We start from the raw sequence: 22,927 nt of genomic DNA on the forward strand, positions 1-22,927 counted from the left end.
CACGAGACGGGAAGGGAAGACGTTCTGTGGGCAGTGTCCTCGCTATAGGTTCCCCATCTGAAAACAAGGTTAGGGGGGTCAGAATTTCCATCGTAAAATCTAGCTTAAACTAGTGTCCACTGTGGAAGAAAATGATCATTTTTCATAGTTTTCCAACTGCACAAAAACAAAGGAACATCCACACCAGGTATAGAAGGTAAACACACATGCTGTGAGTAAGAAGCGTGGGATCTTGAAGACAACCCGTGCACTCATAATCGGTACCAAGTCTGGTTTGTTGTAAGTCCAGAGCCGTTTTCCAATACTCAACTTTGTTTTCCGTCGGAGGCTTCGTGTAGGAAACCAATCCCCGATTGTGGGCCTGAAGCGTTTAACTTGAATTGAAATACTGTAATGTTCGGCTCTTTTGCATCTTACTTGATGTTTTGTGGCACTGTCAGACTATTGTGCTTACAACCTCAAAGTCAGGAAGTATGAAAAAAAATATTAAAGTCAGGAAGTATGAAAAAAATATTAGGCTATGTGTTCGCTGTCCGCACTAGTTTTTGAATATATGAGAAAGAATGTGTTTTATTCCTCCATGAAATAGGTCGACCCTACAACCATACAAACTGTGTGTGTGAAAAGAGAAGAGGTAGATTCAAGTTCAAGACAGCTCTGTCCGCTGTGACCAGACATAATTAGACAAACTGAAGGGATACCAACTTCACTTGAAATCCGCCTTGAGCCTGAAGCACACCCTCATCGGTTGGAAAAAGCCGTATTGCTTTGGAGTTTTCAATTTCTTGGTATAGCGATGCAACTGTAACATGTGCAAAAAGGAGCACCCGATGCTAAACCAAAAAATAAATTAATTAATTAAACCCCTCTCTTGGTCCAGCTCGAGTTCATTATTACACAGTGCATTATGTGTTTAAACATAATGCACTGACTAGCAAGTTGTACGTACGCAGCATGCCCACGCTTGAGAAGTGCTTTGTGCATGATGCTGGACCCCCGCACAATGCCACGCGAGTGTCAACCAATCAGTACAATTTGTGTGGGCGGAAAAAAAATAATGGAGTTCTATAGACAAATCCGATTAGACGCCATAACTGCGATTATAGAGGACAACTTCATTCACTGGTTTATCCAAAGTTTTACAACTGAGTTTAGATGCCCCATTTTCAAGACGATGGTGTTCAGTCATGCATGACAGGAGGGATACCATCAAGGAATCATTAGAAAGAGAAAACGCAGAACGCATGCAAGTACCCGGTTGTAAGTTGAAACAAAAGATTGTGTCGCGTAAGATTTTTGTTTGTAACCACCTGTCTTTCTTTCGCCGATTGGGGGTGCACTTCAGCTTGGGCCGGGGCCCAACAATTTACCAGACGGCACCTCCAGAACTTAACTCCGTATTTCACCATGAATATATTGACGTCATTAGCCAAACAACATGGCGAACGAATTTGGGATGTGAGCCTTTCCAAATAACGCAAGGACAGGTGGAGCAACATAATTTGACATTATAACAAATAAGAAGCATATTCACGATAGCTTCAAGTCTGCATAATTATCGATACGGGGGTTGACCCTCTTTTGGAAAGAGATTCCAAAGCCATTAGACGGAACAGGCAACTTGAAAATGGGTGGCACAAGTTCAACGGCAAACATGACTGGCCAGCGCCAGCAGCAGCCAGAGCGACAAGCGTCAAGGAAGATTTCAACGCGGTCGAAGACGGACGACTCCAAAATGAGCGCCGACAACGAGCGGGTGTCGAGATTGGTGCAAGCCATGACTGCTCACCCAAGGAAGAGAAGGCAGGGTGCATGGACTACACAAGCTACTGACGAAGGATTTGATGGATATAAAGTATGTAGATACATGTACGCCTAGCTAGTCTAGACAAGTCCAAAAATACTTCCTACTTAGCGTTTAGGCCTAGGACATGTAGGCCTATGATGTAGTACATGTCCTCTAGGCCTAACGCTAACATGTTTAAGGCATAACATGGCCTAGGCCTACTGCTGATTTTCTAGTTGCAGAACTAGAAAAACGTGAAACGACTGTCTCTTTAGCTGTTTAGTAAACAGTAAATGGTCAGATGGTAAATGGTGTCAAGTTGGAATAACTGACATGTACATTGTAAGTTCAGGAAAGAGTTCCATATGCAGATGCCACTTGACCATGTTGACACCCTAGCTGTGCATTAACCCTTTGAGACAGATCTGAAAAATTGTGTTTTTACATGTACATGTAAGTAAAAAGGAACCGGTATTTTCCCTCCTAAATTGAACTTTTCTGGACATACATGTATTTAATTGTTTTTGCTCACTGATGGCTATTATTAAGTCACTGCAGGGAATACTTTAACTGACGTCGGTTATTAAAGCTGATTGTAGGGTAGTCGTGGTAGTCTGGAAATATGAATGCATTGTATCATCCTTCACGTCCTCGGGCATGTTGGGACCTCACATCACGGGACACAACAGTTGAATTTGACAGACTTGTTTGTAATTTGAAGCGGCATGGAGGTTGCCATGCAAACAAGAATAAACCCCAACAAGTGTGACAAAGTATTCAACCAAGTCTCCTTCCACCCGTGTAATATATGATGGAGTATCACACGTGTTAGAATTGCTGATAACAAACATTGACACAGACGTCATCCAAAGTATGAATATTTTGTAATCACTTTACATGTTAGGTAAACAAAATAAACTTGTATCATCTCCTTTAATAATGAATTGACTCACTGTTAATTTTATCACTTTTAAGAAGGCCTTTTTGTTGTTTTCTTTGATATCTGTGAAATTTATACTCAGTTACATGTACTTCCCCCGACCTTACTTGGATTAGCGTGATTTCATTTGATTGGAAACTCACTGTGACATTGTGCACTTACTGGGACCTGGCCCACATAACAACAGGCTCAGCCGGTTAGCGGCTCACCCACTGAGCCTGTTGCTTGGGCAAGAAAGCGTGGCAGCTCATCAAATGATTTAGACGTGAAGGAAAATCGATAGCATTAACTTTATATAATTTGGCTGAATATATGTACATATGCATGTAGTTCAGTGACATTATTGCATGTGGGGGCAAATTAGCCTTGTGAAATAAAGGGTGTTGATGCCTATTGCTGTTGACAGGTAAATTAATGTTACAGATTTAATCCATAAATGCATGATATTTTGACCCAGTTGGGCACCAGGAGTACCTCCAATTGATTGTCCATGTACATGTACATGTATTACCTAGTAATGTCCATGCCCACCTACAGGTACATGACATCACGGGTAAACATGAGGGAAGAAATCAAACATAGGCTTTGTTGTCAAAGAAATAAGAATTAAATACATGTAACTTAATATAGAAATAGCTTATAAAATTCAGTTAATTCCCATCCCCCCCAAAAAATTATCATCACCCCGTAAAAGCCAGCCGCCTGGCAAGTTGATAAAAGTTTATAACAAGAAAACAGATGAACCATTCTAAAAAAATCTAACTTGTTTCCTCATTCACAATCAGTGCAAAACCTAAAAATGCCAAAAATTGCATCAACTTTGTCAATTTGCACATGTACATGTATATACTGCATGTTTTCATTATGAAGGTTTCAGTGTGATGTGCCATGTGACAATCTTTTAAAAATCAAGGTCATGAAAGCTCTTTGTGCACCTTTAAATTACTATTTAATGATATTTCATATACCCAATGGAATTTGTAACTTTACCTCATTACTTGAATTTTAGGAAAACAGCACAGGAACTCAACCAAAGTCAGTCACTCTGTTTGTGGATTCAAAATATTCAAAACATATTGTTACATCTGGCATAAGGGAGAGATGTGGTGTTAGGGATCTCTCTGCAGTGGGGTCTCATTCTGCAATGACCACACAAGGCCAAGGTACATGTATCATGTATGTCAGTTTAAGTGCGGTGGACGGGGCAGAACTACTCCAATTAAAAAAATGGGGGGAGGGTACAACAGTGTGCCTCCACCACTTGAGGGGGGAAGCAGATCGGGTCCCTACCTTATGACAGACACCGACATGTCCACAGACAAGCCGTGTAGTACATGTAAATGTTGAATTCTGTTTTGTTCAGGAATTGCAAATTTGTTTACTGTGCCTTTCTGCACCACTTTAGATGATCTTTTAATTTCTTCCGACCTGTCAGGGATAAATTTTTTTCTGCTTTTTGCAAAAGGAAAGCGTCTACATCCTGAAGCAGCTGTACAAGAAGATGGACCCAGCCGTCATGAAAACGCTGGGTGATGCCAAGGGGGAGGTCAAGTTATCGCTGAAGTATGATCAACACAGACAGCTGCTCATGGTCAAAGTCATCAGTGCGCGGGACCTGAGTGCGAAGGACTTACGGGGAAAGGAATCAGACCCTTACGTTAAGGTAGGCATTTGATTTTCCTTATCGTTCAAAGTCCCACAAGACTTTCCCCGTAGATGTTGCGTACATGTATATGTACATGTAAACATGCAGGGACGTCCTGTGTTGTTTTGTTTCACAAATCCTGACCACTGAGGTTAAGCATTTGTAGAGTCCAAGCATGTAAACTGCCATGGCTGTGATGTCTTGCCATAAAAAGTCGTTAATTTTGGTGGATAAATAAAACCATGCTCAGGACAGGTTCTGTGTGGAGTAATAGCATCGATAAGTGATGGAAGGAGGGTACCGGCAGAGGGCAACCATGAAGGGATTGTCTCTGAAACCTTGCTGTTGCATTATAAAGTATAGTTTACACCCATGGAAGATACACGTATATGTACATGTGCTGGTATTGCGGTTGTAGCTAATCCCTATGTCCCTAGCACTTTTATGATGCATGCTCATTTCATTCAGATGTACATTTAACTTGATTTCAACGTACATGTACAGTATGTACATTGAGTTTGGTGCCTCTTAGAAGTTCATGGTACAGTTGCAAAGACTGTGCCTTGGAACTGATTCCAGGGCAAACTAGATTTGGAAAGAATTTTATATTAATTAGCCCTAACCCCTTTGGGCTGTTTTACTAGGGCACATCCTCACTCCTCCAAAATCCTTCAACTGCCCAACTTAAAAAACTGCATTCATCCTCAATCCTCCAAAACCATCCCGGAGGATTTTGGAGGATTGACGTGGGTTAGGGTTGAGGACGTTCAAAGATGCCTCAAATGGGAAGAAGTGTACATGTACATGTATATGATATTGTTGTCCATGCATTTTTGAATATTAAAAAATAGCCTATTTTTTTCCTCATTTGCAAGTCTCTGTCATGGGCTGTTCCAGTTTTGGTTCAGGGTAACGTATCGTTGGATTCCATTGCGTACGTGTGCATTCAATATGAGCTAAAGATTTCTAAGTAATGCATAATAGGCACACCTGTGGATGGTCTGGTTTCCACCTGCCTGTCCAAATTTGTTTTTGCCAGTCCTCGAGACAGGTGGCCAGGTGAGACACTGCATGTAAATTTCTGTGTTTTCTGGTTCAGCTGGATCTTATCCCAGACAGCATCACCAACGGTTCCAAGAAGACCAGTCATGTAAATCGCTCACTCAACCCAAGCTACAATGAGATCTTCACTTTCTCGCTGGCAGACAAGGACGTTCCAAATAGTCTACTTCGCATACAGGTAATTATCAGCAGTGATTAAATAGGATGGAGATGGAATCAGCCATCTACATCCGGTTGGCCAAGCATGACTGCAATCCTCATGATGGCTTACAAGTATTGTCTTTCAAGCGTACTTGTATTCTGGATCTGGATTGGCCAACTCATGGCAACAGCTGTGCAATATTATGCTACATTGTATACCACACAGTCTGTACCAAAATCAGCGTTACTGTACCGAATGTTGTGTATTTGCACTATCCTAAACTTAAGCGAAACATAGAAATGCACAGCATGTGAGGAGGTGTAAATTTTGAACATGGCGATAGTTCCTTTGTGCTGCATTGTGTTTTGCATTGTCAGATATACGCGTGAAGTTAACAAAAAATTATGCAGAAAATACATACGGGTTGCAAGTACGTGTAATTGCCAATATTTTACAGAGTGCTGTATTCACTGCACAAAGAACACCACGAGCTTTTTTCCTGTGGATACAAGTCACTGTTAGGTTTTTCCTTTGGATACAAGTCACTGTTAGGTTTTTCCTTTGGATACAAGTCACTGTTAGGTTTTTCCTTTGGATACAAGTCACTGTTAGGTTTTTCCTTTGGATACAAGTCACTGTTAGGTTTTTCCTTTGGATACAAGTCACTGTTAGGTTTTTCCTTTGGATACAAGTCACTGTTAGGTTTTTCCTTTGGATACAAGTCACTGTTAGGTTTTTCCTTTGGATACAAGTCACTGTTAGGTTTTTCCTTTGGATACAAGTCACTGTTAGGTTTTTCCTTTGGATACAAGTCACTGTTAGGTTTTTCCTTTGGATACAAGTCACTGTTAGGTTTTATCCCAGGATCAGGGTTCACCATCAAAGAAGTGACAGTATAGTTAGTTTCCAAGATGATCAAGGAACAAGCAGTCCTCCACATGCAAAGGGCTCATTATTTGAATTACATTGAAACATCTTTTTGTTCCACTTTCTATTCATCTTAAATACAACAAAACTGTCTGAAATCGTTTACCTGCCTGGAGCAGAAGCACCCCCTCCCTCATCAGTTGAAAAGAGTCATGTTGGTGGGGAGTGTTCATTTGGTTGGTACCATAGAGGTGCGACCGCAATGTGTGCATTTCATAGTAGATCGTGTACCAGTGAAGGGAAGTTCCCACCTAAGGAGCCTCTGTTGCTTGGAAAATTGTGCCCTCTCTTGGTCCCACTCGGGGCCCCTTGGTTGGGCTCAGTGTGAAGGGCACTTTTGAAACATTTAATTTTTTCATGCTTTTCTGCTGTGGTGTCCTATTTGGGAGACAAACAGTAGTTCCCTTTTGAAGATTTTTTTTATTCAGATTGTGAAACCGAAATTTGCTCACCAAAGAAATTGGTTAGGAAGAACGCTGCTCATTGGCCTACTGTTATGATGTGAAACAATGAGTCACTGAAGCCAATTGCGACAAAATATTCAACATTGGGATAGTGCTAGTGCTTGCATTGCGGTTTCTGCCTGTGATGACATCACAGTTTTGCTCATAAATATGCAAATTCATTTTTAAAAGTAACAAGTTCCCTTAAATGGACATGAGAAATATTGAAGAGCAGATTAAGCAGGGTGTGAGTATTTACAAGAATTGCATTAAAAACAACAACCTTGCTTAGTCCCTTGATCACACTGAAATTTGTTCCATTGAAGACAAATCTGATAAGACTCCATTCCGAGGGGCCATTTACACTCACGCAGCTGTCTCAACCTGAGCGCGTGCGTACTTCAGCAATTTACTACTGCTTATTGCTCAAGGAGGAATTTCACGCGCACGCACCACCTGCGTGCGAACAGGATGGCCCCTTATAATGGCATCTAATTTTGGTCACTGGATTTGTCTATAGGGTGAAAAACAAACAATCATTGGTTCATTAGAGCAAAGAAGACTAATGGCAAGGCCCTTGGGAAAAAATATTGAAAGTTTTAAAGGAAAAAAGGAACACACTCACCAACAGCAAATGTGATGGAAATCTCCAATTTGAACTAAGATGCTTTGTCATCGTTTTATGCTGCTGCTGAGTGCATTGGTCCCCCCCAAAAAAAGAATTAGCCCCTTGGCACAGTTCTCACCCATTCATGCCATTGCAGGTTTTGCAGAATCTTCTTTAAAACAAGCCTCAAATGTGTTGTGTTCTTTTCGGACTGTCATATTTTTCCTCTGTCCCACTGTCCAGGTGCTCAGTCATGACCAGCTGGGCAAAGATGATTTCATGGGGGAGAAGATCATTGAGCTGGGCCAGATGGACTGGAGTGAGATCACAACTCGATGGTTTGAACTTGAAGCCGAGGTAAAGACTTTTTTTCTTGTGGGCGCTGCCTGGGCTTGATTTTGGCCCAGATTCAATGTGAAATTTGGCATGCAGGTTCGGAATAGGCCGTTTTTTTGTTTCAAGCCTTACCTGTGGTAAGCTGTTCCTATTTCAGTGTGGGGGCTGCATGTTCATTTGGTCAGTCCGTAATAACAGATTCACTTCACACAGTACATCCAGAGAATTCATCCAGATTTGGAAAAAAATTAGTCCATGCGGACTTGGCTACATGCATTCTGTTACATTGACCCACACCGACCAATCTTGGCATCCTTGATTTGCACTGGCATTCCAGCCAGTCAGTACAGATTTTAGGTGGAGACTTGCTGTGGCCATACTGTCCTCCACCCCCCCTCCCCCCACGTACATGTATATGTGGAGCTCTGTCACCTTGGATTTGGTTTGAAATGAGAATCCCTTCCAGTCTCCTTCGTGAGCAGTTTGAGAGGGCGGGATATTCTGAAATTTTGTGTCTGCCTGCTAAAATTTCCTGTGTTCTTTTTTCTAATTTCTTTGTGTATTTTGTGTTTCTTTCCGAAAATCACCTACTTTATATTTTAGCCAGGCCTTTGTTATACTTCAGCAAGTAACAAATTACATACATGTAGGCCACCGCAGGCCTCGACATTAAGCTTTTTTGCTTGCCAAGCAAGTTAACCAGTGTTTTATTGCTAGCCTGTAGGAATTTTCACTTGCCATCTGGACATTTTGTAGCAAGAGTGACTTTGGCTTTTTTTAACTTAAGTTCTCAGTGCCCCTGTTACAGTGGAGTCCTACTGTCAATTTAAACCTAAACATGGAGGATTCAAACTGCTACAATTAATAATAAGATTCAAAATTCACATTTGTTTATTCATCTTTACAAGTAAGACAGATTATAATTTCAAGTAGGAAGGTATTTTAACTACCCTACCGTGCAAGGTCAGGAATGCATCTTACTAAACCGCGGCACTTTTTATTAGACTTGGTACACTGGTGTAGTGGTAAGTTTGAAGCCATTACTATTGGTGTATTACTCAATGGGTTCTGAGTGTTAACAAGTAAGCATGGATGTAACTTTGCTTTACATGTACACATAGCTAAACATATAACTGGAATTTTGCCAGAAATTGTTTCATACTGTCTGTTGAGGAGTTGCCCTTAAATAGATCTGTATTCTAGCCATTTAAATGCACAAGCAGAAATGACTACCGTAAACCATGTCTCGTATTCTCTTGGGATATTTCAGACTGACCTTGACATCAGCGGGGAACTTGAGATCAGTCTGTCCTACAAGCTGCCAGAAACACTGCAAGTGTTGATTCACAGAGCAACAGATCTAGTGTGTAGGGAGAAGAACAGGCCACCACATCCATACGTCAAGGTATTTCTTTTTTTCAGTTCTCCTGAAAGACCATCACTAAAAAGGTTGTGTTTTCTTTTTCCTGCCAGTTTACTAATCAGGTCATATCTGTTACTTCAGTACAAGGTGATGACATTCCAACTTCCAGAGAAAACTGGTCCAAAATACGTGTATATCTCCATCTCCTTATATACACTCCAGAAAGCAAATTGAAATCCTAAGCAACTTCTGTTGAGTTTTTCGGTTTCTACATGTCATGCATGTACGCACAATTCTACAAAAAGTCCATGGATGTTATTTTGCACATTCAACTCTTTCATCAGTTGTAGGAAGCCTGTGACACACTTTGCTGTCGCTGTACATGTACATGTATGCTGGTGAAATCATCAGCAGGGTGCCTTAACCACTTGTGGGCAATATGAAATTTTCCAGTCCCAGTAATGTGTGTGTCTGAAAATACTGTCCTCTATATATGCAGACTTTGTAAACTCTAGCTGTTGTTGGACGGTGGCTTCCAGATTTGTAGGGTCATATCGTACCGCATCGTAGCTGTTTCAAATTTGACACAGAGTGATGAATTTTGCAATGACAATTGGTTAATTCTAGAAATAAGTGGTCCATTTTTTTTGTGTCCTTGTCACATCTGACATGTGATTTTGTAAGTTCAGAACACATTTTCTAATTTCCAAGAGTGCTGGATTAATGCAAATTACCTGCCAAACAGATAGTAATAGTTTGAAATCGATTCTGGTGATATTTCCATGTCAAATAACAAAGGTCAGATGTACATGTAGCAGGGACCCTACTTGAAGATATGTCGTCAGTTACCAGGGGATGGGGACAGCTAGAGGATTAGTACAGTAGCAACCGCTACATCAAGATAACTTGTAGCGTCATGAATCCATCTTACCTTGTTAAATCTGATAAAAAGGACTTGGAGTTTCAACAGCAGAATTCACACTGTTGCTGTATTTTGATGGTTTCTCTCTGCTGATCTCCCGAACTAGATCATAATTCCTGGCATTCCCAAAGTTGAAGAGACCAAGGTCATCAAGGCCAGCTGTGAACCAGAATGGGAGGAGATATTTGAGTTCAACGTCCCACGGGAAGAACTGATAGACAGGTGAATGTCACACATGTTATTGTTTGGCACAAAGGTCATTTGTCACTCTACCTGAGAGACACAGGTTCTGTTGGTTTCACACAGATCTGAATCTCGATCAGGGATCCCAACGCCGGTTTGGTCCATCTTTGGGTTTTGGTCTCAGCGAACCAATGACGGATCACTGGTCATGATCCAGATTTGTGGGAAACAGTCAGGCCTTGAGTTTGACCCTCCTGGGAGTAGGCTCCAGTGAGGGTCACTTCCAGACCTGGGGGTGGAATAGACTGCCACCAGTGACTGAATGATGCCTGTCAGTTTTAATTACGTGTTTTGCCCTTACACTGGCATATATTCATAACACCGCATACTCAGTGCATGTCCAAGAGCTTTCGAAAATATTCACAAGCCTACTCGGTTGGGACTCGAACCTACAACCTCCTGCTTACTCATGCAGATATATTAACCACTTAACCACCGAGCTTTCCGGGGTCGGCTGGCTGGTCCAAGTCAATTGTAGCAGCGGGTAACGCAAACTATTTGAGGATGTATTTTGTTTCGGGAAGATGTAAGGGCAAAAACCTGTTATTAGATCCATTAAAAAAGAGGCTTTTCTTCACACTTGTGCGACCATGTCTAGAATATCATTGCCGCTTAAAAATCCATACAGAGTGGACCAAACGTGACCTTGTGACAAGGCTTTAAGGAGATTTACCAGATTGGTTTGTAGGAGTTTCTCAAGAAACAGTCGGTGGTCTACAGGCTTTTGCTAACATGCTGAGAGCCTTAAATTAGGACAACTTCTGAATGAAGCATCGTTACCACCAGATTACAACGCTGGTTAAAGTCGCCCTTCACATTATCACAACAGATTCTAGTCACATCCTGAAACCAAAGACGAGGAGGTCAAGTCAGGGAGGCATGCGCGTGCCACAAATTGTATAACATAGTGACATTAATGTCAGTTCTGTTTAACAGTATTTGCTTGCACTATTTTAGGGGATGAACTGCAGATACATTCCCCCCCCCCCGTGCATGATATCCAATTGACAAGGCATTTGGACAGCATTCCATAGATATGGACAGATTGCTAGATTTGTCACTGTGGATAGATATGATCAACTAAACTCCACCAGATGTTGAAATAAAGTCCAACAGATGAGTCGGTGCTGGCAATTCTGTGAAGGAAATGGATCATGTAAATTGCAAATCAAAGATGTCTGTATTTCCATTGCTTATCCACCCAGAATGGGAACAAGACTAGGGCGCACCTTTGCATAGCAAAGATTATTTGTAGGTGGGAACAGTTGATCTCGTTTGTAATGGAGATCAATGGCAGGAACTAGCTGGGTGTATGCACAGGTTGATATACGTGCCTAGCATATGCTGTTAACCAGATGCTGCCAGGTTTAATTTGAAGTTGCATGACCTATTCCCGGGGGATTTTCAAGATTTTCTGTATTAAAAATTCTTCAAAAATTCATAACTTCATTTACAACTTCAATCTGACAGATAACATCTATTAATGCCCGAGTATTTCAGCCAGGCCTGCCGCCTTGTAAAGAGAGCCCCGATTGTGCAGTGATATGTAATTTTCTTTTGTACCCGAAACTGGCCCAGTGCGTTGCTGGCATCTTTTCAAATGCGGACCAGATTAGCATGCAGCGGTATTGTATCGCTCAACCCTGGAGCGCCGGAGCACTTTTGTCCCCACAAACAGTGCTATAATCATTCAAAACAATGACAGATTTCCTCCGCTATCAACAACTGAAAAAAATGTTGGCAATTCCCAGCAGCTCAGTCTTTTGTTCCGAGTATGGTCTTTTGTTACAAGGCCCAGCCCTTTTGTCCAATTTCAGGCAGCCTGGCTTTGCATATAAACCCAAGGAGCCCGGTGCGGGAAAGCCCAGCACTAAGTGGTTAAAATGTTGCGTGTGCGTCAGGTGCATACAGGAGTCCAGTTGAAAAGCTTCCAACTAGCCTTTCTCTTCTTTGCTATGTGGGTGCACATCAACTCATGGTGACTTCAGTTGCTGGCTCTAAGGTCAGGCAGAGTGCCAGTGAGTGATAATGATATGGTAATCTTTTCCATGCTAGGTTTTTAGTAATGCTCCCTTTTTTTCCCTTTTATTTGTTGGTGTACTAAGGTATATCGTCCTGCATGTGTTGGACAAGGCTTTCCTCGGCAGTGCTGAGGCCCTGGGCCAGGTCTACATTGACCTTGCAAACCTGGATGTTAACGAGGGTTACAAGGGCAAGTTTCCACTGGCAGACTTGGTGAGTAAGGATAAGTCTAGGGCAGGCGCATGGGCTTAATACCTCATGAATGGTTCTCAAATGCTCAACACTCAAACATGGGAATAATTATGTTTTCCTTGTGCTCTGAGGTTGTGTACATTGGTCTGTATTTATGAGACAGCAAGGATTAGGTCGAAGGTTTTCCATCCACTATCTCTTTGTCCAACCCTTGCACGACAAGTGAAAAATGCGTCCAACATTTGTTTGACACCGACAATCAAATCTCATGAATAAGAGCACTGTTTATGCAACATTCTGCTTGTAATAAAGACATCTTTAGGTCCCAATTCTTTGTTCTTCACTGGTTTCATTCCCAAAGGACCTCTTCTTAACCCTTGCTCTTGTTGACACTCCAATGCACTGCAATATTCCCCTTTAAAAAAGTGGCTATGTTTATTACACGGCCCTCCACTAACGGCCACACCACTTTAAGGGAGAAACTGTGTACACTTCAAGGAATTGCAAAGTAAACTGGAGGTCAACTTGGTCCAGCTGTAAACGCCTAGTGTATTACATTGATCAGCAAAGCTACATGCCACAATCCTCTGGAGTGCACTGGAGTGTACTTCTATTGGGCTGTGGAGTAAAATACTTAGTGCTTGGAAAAACTGACTTGCTGGAGGCTGCCTAAGTAAAGACTACTACTCTGTACTTTTTTATTTACTCTGTACTTTTTTATTACTGGTGGGACCAGTAAGAGATTGGAAAATGCATATTTATTTTGTTTGTTTCAGGGCTCAGTCTTACAATCATTGCCCCAAATGAAAGTACCTTTTTATTTCTTTTTTTTTTTATCAGGAATTGGTTTCCTCTGTTCCTATTTAAATGTATGCTTTTTCTTTCTGATTAGGAAAAACACTACTTTTCTGTTGCTTTACATGCCTTTTATTTTTGCTGAATTGACTGTTATCTGTGGCAACATTTCTTATGCTTAACATGGAACACCTTTGGCAGCGTGAAACATCAGGAAGCATTCTGCCTTGCAAAGATGTATGTTGCAGCTTGTGCAACCAGTTCGCGTGACAACATTCCTTCCCTTGGCTGTCTTCTTGTTTGTAAGTTTGCACTGGATGCACATTTTGGGGAACTTCCCTGGCATTCTGACACACTGGTGGTTTGGTCCATTGTAGATAGGAACCGGCTGGAGTTTTGGCTGGTAGGCCGGTGCTCCTTCTGCAAATCCCGCAATGAGGGAGGTTGCAATGTTGACGGTGAACATTCTGGTGCTCATCAACGGGCTGTCTTCTGCCTCGCGATGATGCTTATAGCATATGTAGGCATTGACGCGTGAAACGTCAATCAGGTAGTAGAGCAACTTCTTCCACCATGACATTGACTGTCTGCTGCATGTGTGGTAGGAACGGAGCTGGTCTGCCCTGTCCACTCCGCCCATGAACTTTGTGTACGCAATCGCCTGGGGCGGGGCTGGTACATCTATCTTCTGTGCCTTCTTCTGTTCTTGTTGCATCACTTTTCTTGAGACAAAATCTGTTGCCTGATCACGATACCCCTGGTGGCAGGTGGATAATAGCGAGACAACCTTAGTGTCTCGCCATAGTACCGCTGTCATCTGGCCTTTCTGGCGGACGTACATCGTCCCTCGTGGCGTTTTCTTCATGCCTGTCATGTGTTTGTGCATGGCAGGATTGATCTTAGCAGAAGTGCTGAAATCAGTTGGTAGGCCAACTGATGATCGCTTCACTGCTCCACATATGTAGGTTTTCTCCTCGAGAAGTGCCTCTGCAAGAGCAGCTGATGTGTAGATTTTGTCACAATAGAACCGGTGGTACCTGCCGAAATATGGCTCTATCATCTGGAGACTTAGATCTTTCATTTTCAGTCCCTTTTCAGTGTGGACATGAAAGTGGTGAGTGTAGCCAGAGTTGGACTCACACACGGCAAAGATTTTGAAGCCTACTTTGGTTGGCTTCAGGGGCATGAAAAACTTCCGTACATTGGATTTGTTTCCCTTGTATTTGACCATGGCCTCATCCAGTGCCAGATCCCGGTGAACGTTGTAATTCTTACTACATCGCTTGGCAACCTTATCCCACACAATCTGTAGAGGATAGAGAGGGTGACGCTTTCGCCACATATACCGATCTGCCTTCCTCTTGATTCTTGCTGGTCCACGCTGTGGATTTGAACATGCCAAGGATTCAGAGAGCTGGTTAAAACGAGCCATTGTCATTGTTGAGGAGATGAGATTGTTGCGTAGTCCTGGATGCGTTGACCAGTCATCCTCTGCATTTTCCTTGCCGTGGACCCCTTGCAACATTCTAATGCCAAACCAAGCTCGGATTTCAGCTGGAGTTGTCGGTTTGGTGAAGTTTGGTTTAGGTTGGCCAGTTATGTTTGTGTACTTTGAAATCTTCCTGAAGAGGAATAGAGGAAAGTACGACAAGAAATATTCCAATGGGTCATCATTGTCTGGGCGAACCTGCAGAGGACCATAAGGTTTCTTCCCTCTGAATTTATGGATGTGTACTTTTTTCAAACTTCTTGTCCAGCCATGGCGGTCTCTTGGATAGACATGGTCCCCATGTCTTGGTTTTCTCTGGTCATTGTCGGACAAAGGCTCTAGGGTTTTCGTCTTTTGCTTCTTAGGTTGGGTTGGGCCCGGGATTGGCTGAGACAAATCATCTTCATCCTCTTCCTCCTCGTCATCTTCCTCCTCATCTTCCTCCTCATCTTCCTCCTCATCTTCCTCCTCATCTTCCTCCTCATCTTCCTCCTCATCTTCCTCCTCATCTTCCTCCTCATCTTCCTCCTCATCTTCCTCCTCATCTCCAGATCCATCTTCAGCCATTCCCGCCTCCTCTTCTGTCTCATAATATTCATGGTCAAAATTTCCTCCACCCTTACTACCATGGGTAGCACCACCACTTATAACCTTGCACTCCATCACTGTTATCGTATCAGCTGGAGCCAGCGATGGTCCTGGCTGGGAGCTGTTTTGCTCGTTATCCAAACTGCATTTTTTCTGACATGTTTCTTTCTCATGTCTCTTCCTCTTTCTGCAAAGAAAAATGGTAGAGTAGATTTTATTCTTTGCATGTACATGTATGTGTTACATGTATAAATGAAACAGAGGGAAATCACTGATATGTAGTAGTCAACTGAAAGAAAAAGCATACATTTATAACTAGGAAAAAAGGCCAAGCATCGGTATGTAGAATGTGCACATACCTTCCTTCACTCATTTTGACAGCAAGGCTCTCAAACAGGTCTCGCTCCTGACCTCTCAAACTTGACTGGAGGTTCCACACATCCCGTTGACTCATGTCGGCAATTTAAGGACTCTCAACTTTATGGAAAGGGGATGTACTCTGAAAAAACCTGTTTTTGCAGGTCTTATATAGCCTTACCAACATTGATGTTATGTAATTCTAAGCAATTTCATGCTATATTATAGTGTCATGCTAATTCCAACTCAAGTGTTATGCTAAGTAACATTTTACATCATAAAATGTCACTAATAATAAAAACAGACTATTTTTCCCTCCTAGTGCCCAGTAAAAAAATCCAGGGCTTTCTTTCATTCGTCACATTTCATAGTTCACTGTGAACTGACAGTGCCAAGGGCGTCTCAAAAGTAAGTGAACCACTTTACCAGAGAACCCAATTGTCCTCCCTGGCACTCCAGTTGTTGGCATTCATGGGACAACAAGGTTATCCTCCAATGCACTCCACTGGGAGTTTGAAAATCACTCCACTGGTAATGCAAAGAATCCTCCAATGCACTCCAGCTGCAGTGCATTGGCAGGTACTACTGACTGGCAGTAAATTGCACTCATAGAGCAAGGGTTAATGAGGTTTGATTGTATTTTTCATCAGTCATGCAATACTTGGAGTAATTGGAGTACAGTGTGTGTGATCTTTATTTTACTTTTCAACCAGTGCCAGATACCATTGGCCATAATGAATTCAAAGATGAACGTCAATATCGATCATTATTATCAATAATATAATCTTGCCATTGCGCCAAATAAAAAAAAAACTTGCTTGTCTTACTGTCTCCAGTGGGCTAAAAACTGCGTAGAAAGTGTAGAGCTAGCAACATGGACTGACTGACTCAGCTGAAATGCTTATTTCTGTTGTGTAAGGGCAAATCCAAGGGGAGGGGCATTAGTGGCTCTAGTCCCACCCCTCCTCAAAGGCCAATTTTAAATTTAAAAAAAAAGAATGAAAGGGGGAACATTTAGGAACACCATGTACATGTGAAAGGCCCAAATAAATTTCCAAGTACTTTGCCCCCCTCTTGAAAACTTAGTTAAGGATCTGCCCTTGATATTGTGATACCCTTCTTGGATCATTCTTGTCACTCAACAATGTTTCCATATTTAATTAAAGTTTAGCTGCAATGAATTTTTCTTCTCTGCAATTTGTCTGCAACCTTGTACTTTTCCTCAGTGTATGAAAACTCTTTTACATTCATTCTTGGTTAAATGCACTGAAAAGGGCTTTTTTTCAACACTTAAGGTTATCAATGTTTTCCAAGACACCTGAGGGCGCTGTTGCCGTGATGTCATCCGTGGAAGACATGGTTTAGTGCATCGATTTTAACAATTGTGAACTCAGAATATATTTCATGAAAACGTTTTCTGAGTAAGGGATTGATTCTGGCTTGTTTTTCACATGTACATAAACAACAATGAATCAGCAACGAAGCGAAAATTTAGTCTAGCAACATCTACAAACATGCAGGACTATGTTGTGTACACACAATATTACACTGAGGCTTGCTTCCTAGGATGACATCACAGTTTTGCTCATGGATATGGAAACAAGCAGTAAAAATACTCTTTGAAACAGTGGAACAAAAGTTGAAAATAAGGTTAACTGAGACACCAAGGTGCATTTAGAAGGTTTGTATTGAAGCAAATTGATTGCAGCTGCCCTTTTATAATTGTTTGTGCGCACATAGTGGCATTTCAAAGTGGAAACCAATTGCCTCATCGTCAGTAACCGAGCCATCACACATTCCTGTCTGCAGTTTTGTACACTGTTCATTGAGATGCTGGCTCTGTCCAAACCTTTTGACAGAAAAACTCTGACCGTGTGCGCACCAAGTGGGCCCAGACGGCTACTGTGCAGGAGTTTCGGGAGGCCATGTATGCCCATGCTGTCTACAGATACCCGAAGCTAATCTTTCAGAACCACCAGGGAAACAAAGTAAGTGGCATCAACCAGTTGGGGATGGTACTGTTCCACAATGAACTTTGCCTCAGGCGCAGTGTCAATTTTGCCCCAGAATTCTGACTTTTTAAACGACAAGGTACGGTAACCGCATTCCTTTACTTTACAAAGTTGGACTTTATAACTGCTGATGACCCTTTGTGATCATTTGTTCAAGATTTGCGTGACTTTCTTACCCCATTACCACTTGTTGAAAATTCTTGTTTCAACACTCAGCCATAGTTTACAGCCTCTTGAGGCTCCCTATTCAGTCAGCATCTGTGGACTAAGTTGAACGTCAGTGTGTACAAGCTTATGTGAATCACTCCAGTTTATGATTAAATGAACATCATTACTTGGCTGATCAGATAATGGCAACCAGGCTAGCACTGTCATGCAACTTTACCGTGAGGTGAAATAGGTTTTTTATATTTTATCTAAAATCTCAGTCCTGTTTTGATGAGTTTTTGTTAAAAGCCTGAACACAAATATAAGCCACTATGCATTGTTTGGCCTTTACAGGTGCTGTCTGTGCACAGTAGGAAAGCTGGCTCATCTGCAAAGATTCGGATTTTAAATGGAGTGCCGACATGAAGGAAGAATCCAGAAAATGTGGGAAGTTTTTTTTCTACTTGCATTTTGGGTAACTCAGTTTTCAGATTTAAGATATGTGGAATTTTGGAGTCTTCTATGAAACCTCATATTCTTTGAGGTTTCAGTGAGTATAGAGGCAGTTTAGTAGTCAAATATGATGTGAAGAGCAATGTTGGACCAATTTTACAGAGTACCATTCAGAGTTGAATGCAGAGGCTATTTTTGCAGTGTGTTTTTGGAAAAGGCTTGATGTCCCTGCAGTCCCTGATGTCCCTGGGTCAGATTGTCACCAGACTAGACACGAGACCAGTCGTGAACAGGATTTGTCGTAAGACCAGTCACAAGTAACCGAGCCACAGTGAAACAGGAGTGTCTTTGTTGCGGTTCATTTGAAAAGCTTGTGACTTGAATTCAGACAAGATCTTGTAGGGGTCTTGAGCAAAAAGGAAGATGTATGTTCATGTATTTCTCAGAAAGACAAAGATTGATTGCATGGAAAAAATTCCAAATTTTGTACCTCACCCAAAATTCCCCCCACAAAAAAAATTTGTTCTCAGATCCGCCCTTGTGGAGTGGCATGTACATTGTCAATTGTGGGAGTGGAGCGTTTTCAGAATGTAGTACAGCATTTTGACTGTGCATATATTATGTAATTATAAGGGACAAAATGGCCTTGCGGAAGATGAGGTTTTAATCCTTAGATTGTAATCATAGAGCTTGAAAGTTAGCCCCAGAAGGCGTGCTTCTGGAACCCTTGAACAGAAAAACAAATGACATGCAAAAGTTTAGCATTTGCAATTATTTTTCGTTCATTTGCTGCTTCAAAATAAAAAATCACCTCCAGAAAATACCTTCCCACAATATTTGATTGAAGAACGTAAAGAGGAAATTGCAACATGAGCGGTTACTGGGCAGGCAGAAATCATTCTGAGACTCCTACAAATTATGAAACGCAAGAGGGCAGCTTCATGTAAAATCCGCATAGGCGGACTATGCAAGGGTTCTGAAAGTGCACTATGCGATAGTTTACTTGCAGGCTCTATTGTACGTGTACATGTATTCGGAGCTTTAAGGCATTGCAGTGAGTGAGTTGTAGTGTTCTTTTAACAGTGATATAACCAAGGGTGGAGGATTTGGCAGGCTGTTTTGAAATGGAGGTATCATATCCTAGACAGTGGGCAACAACATGTACATAGTCCCATGTATTGTAGTCTTTCATGTACATGTATATATGGTGCAGCTTTGAAATCATATTGCTGTGCTTAGAAAATAAATAAAAAAATTGTATAATTTATTCCGTCCATGCTTTTATTCAACTTGTCTTAATTGTAGAGTCTAAATTAATGCTTGTACCATTCCATTTTTATCAGATTTATATGAAAATCTACAGAACTGCTGTTTGTTCACGAGTTACTTAGATTCATATATTTTGGAAGAGGCGTGTAAAAATAAAATCAACTCGATTTCATACTGTAATAGCTTTCTGTGACAGTTTCTTTGTTACACGGGTCGGAAACAGAGAAAAACAAGAATAAAAATAGAAACCCGAAACACAACAAAAACAAACTAGTAGGCTTTTCAGCTTGTAGAAGATCACGTTTTTCGTCATGAGTTTGCCGCTTAACATATTTGTAGTGCCCTTGAGTTTGATCAGCTGGCGGGATTTCATCCATAGACGATATCTGATTAACTTTCGCACTGGACAGCCATCACTTCGGCAAGGCGATTGTGACTCAAGGATGAGCGAATGATGTGCAAGGCCAATTGGACTTTGCTCATGCCCAAAGGACCTCTTTTACCGGCTTTATTTCCTCCGTACGTTAACCTAAGCGATCATCTATTTACAGCCGACTCCACAAGACCGAATGCTCACTCCGCGTTGCATCTCCGTCTTCAGATTTGAGTTGACTTCGTGTGATTTGAGTGTTGATGAGACTCAGGACCCACTAACGGCAGTAAAAAAAAAAATTATCCTCCGCTCTGTAATATGCCGTACCGTGTGATTGCAATAATGTTACCCTCAAGAATAAGACAAAGATGGCAAGCAGAGCCTTCTGTATTGCTTTCACTTTGATGATACAAGTTGGTAACGACTGACTAGCTATGTTCTGAACGCATTTCTAACTTTAATGAGCCTCAAGCTGTACCAAGCGAGGGCGCTATTTTCCGACAGAGGCTCTTTTGGTCGGAACTGAACTTCACTGGTTCATGAACGGCTAGGAAATACACGCGTCACGGTCGCATCGCTGCCAACATTCCCGACCAACGCGGCTCTTTTTAAAGCAATGAGGGGTGCTTCTGCTCGAGGCAGATAGGCAGAAGGCGTGAGAACTGGATACTGCAGTATACTGTTAAGTTACACTTACACAGTTCGTCATCTAGCCATCTTCAATTGCGACTGCCACATATGGAATGTTGTCATTCCACTTGTCGGATGGCCGGGCTGTGAATACTCATGTCAATAGAATCCTGCCACTAGACGGGCACACCCCCAGTGATTTCACGTCCCAGGAAGGGAACTGGTATTTCCAGACCGAAAATGAAAGCCTTACTTCATCCCTTTTCCAGAGATTGTCGGGTTCTCTTGCAGGGGACAGGCTGTGTCTGCCACGATGTCTACGCAAGCTACCCGGAGGGGTACTGGAAGACCTGAGTAATGCTCCAGTTCATGTAAAAGCCCAGGCTTTCACGAGTCTGGTTCAACCCCACCTTGAGTAGTGTGGCTTTGTATGGACTCCACATACAAAGATTGAGGCTGTCCAGCGCATGCGCAGGGCGGTGCGTACTATCATTCAAGATTGTAGTAGGACCAGATTTGTTCCAGCAATGTTAAAAAGCTCAAACTTCCCCTCCTACAGCAGAGAAGATGGTACAGCAGCTTAGTCATGCTGCACAAAATCATTCATCACAGTGTTGACCTGGACATGAGAGGTTTCCTTGACTTGCAAGAACCTCCATCCGCTCTCACACGAATGAACACTAGGAGCTGCAAGACAAATCAACTTGTCATTCCACAGTCTGTGTCACAATCCCATCTTCATTCATTCTTTCCCAAGATTGCAAGAGATTGGAATAAGCTGCCAAAACACATGACTTCTATGGAGAAAATATCTAGCTTCAAAATAGCACTGCATAACCATCTCAAAGCTGGAATGAACAACCACCTTGTTCCGTTCTGAGTGATGCTCATTTAGAGCTTTTCAGAGCATTCATCCAGATCCAGAAGACGTTCTGCCAGTCGACATGGAAATTGAAGACTAGGCTGGACCGTGTTTCAGAGATGAGATCAAGCGTGATGTGCGAACTTCAACAGGACCTAGTACCTGGGACGAGTACAAGGCAGGCTTTGGCAGCCCTTGATGAGTTCTGGATGCATGGCAAATGACAACTTGCTCAACCTGACCACTGCCCAATCGCTGCCTGGCCCAGAGTGGAAGTTGTGGGTCGATTTAGGGGGTTAAGAGCGTAATACGAAATGGGTGAGTTCTCGAATTTCAAACTCTTAGGCCAGATATTTTGTCTCCATTTTTTTTTTTTAAATTTATTTGACCCCATCAGCACGGCGGACGATTCTCACCAAATCCACAATGACCACTCTTTCTCAGCTTGGGATGAAGAGTAATGATGGCTGGTGGAGAACAAACTTAGGCCAAGACTAGACACTGTGCTTCTGCTGTGCCGAACTTAAAATCTGGGAGACAATAACCTGGCAATAGCGCTGCAGTTGCGGTATATCAGCCAAACTGCCAGCGAATTGTGGGTTTACGTGTCACGCATGAATTTTGGTACACTTCAGGTCTATCTCCTAGGTAATGTGAAAAGTTGAGCCACTCTGAAAACGTCCTTTGTGGCCTTTGGTGGCCATTTTGAAAAATGGCTGCCAAAGATATTGGCACAAGGAACCGACTATTGTAGGCCCTACTGTAATTTAAGAAAACGTCCCCTGTAGCCTTTCGCGGCCATCATTTGGGAACGTGACCGTCAAATACCATATTTGGCACAAGGAACGTACTATTGTGCTTGAAGTAAGGCCAACAGGTATTCTGAATGCCATCCAGATGATATAGAAGAGCTAGGCTCATTTTTCATTGTACAAATGCCATTTGTTGCAAAATTGACTGGAAATATGTCGGCCGTATCCAAAATTGCCACCAAAGGCCACACAAAGGTCGTTTTCAGGGTTGCTCCACTTTTCAAAACATTGCCTAAGACGTAGTCTTGATCTGTGCCAGTATTCATGCTCTTCCCACAAATCTGCCTAACTGTAAATGCCAAAATTAAATGGAGCAGCATCGTGGCACTATACCATTTGGAACGATGATAGCGTGGCATATACCCTGTCGAGCTAAAGGGCTTGCCGTGCGGAATTCAATTTGCCGAGCCAAACTCAGTGCGCCGAACGCCGTGCTGTTGTCATGCCGAACTTTAAAGAATTGAATAATTTAGAGTTCGGCGCGGCAGTAGCACGGTGCATAACCTAGGC

The 22,927-nt window shown here is 42.2% G+C and overlaps 1 protein-coding gene across 1 annotated transcript; it reads left to right on the top strand.

The window, feature by feature from the left end:
* The first annotated feature begins 1,280 nt into the window (after positions 1 to 1,280).
* LOC110987740 (synaptotagmin-7-like) lies at positions 1,281 to 19,920 on the top strand. Its single transcript, XM_022250763.2, has 9 exons — positions 1,281 to 1,855; positions 4,192 to 4,389; positions 5,471 to 5,611; positions 7,796 to 7,909; positions 9,159 to 9,293; positions 10,280 to 10,395; positions 12,522 to 12,651; positions 17,719 to 17,847; positions 18,373 to 19,920. Exons 1-9 carry the CDS (start codon positions 1,628 to 1,630, stop codon positions 18,442 to 18,444), a joined length of 1,263 nt encoding a protein of 420 aa, XP_022106455.2. The 5' UTR covers positions 1,281 to 1,627; the 3' UTR covers positions 18,445 to 19,920.
* The last annotated feature ends 3,007 nt before the right edge of the window (positions 19,921 to 22,927 follow it).

Source organism: Acanthaster planci, linkage group LG04 (assembly GCF_054643075.1).
Source record: "Acanthaster planci isolate LZ-2023a linkage group LG04, COTS_SCS, whole genome shotgun sequence".
NCBI classification, from domain to species: Eukaryota; Metazoa; Echinodermata; class Asteroidea; order Valvatida; family Acanthasteridae; genus Acanthaster; species Acanthaster planci.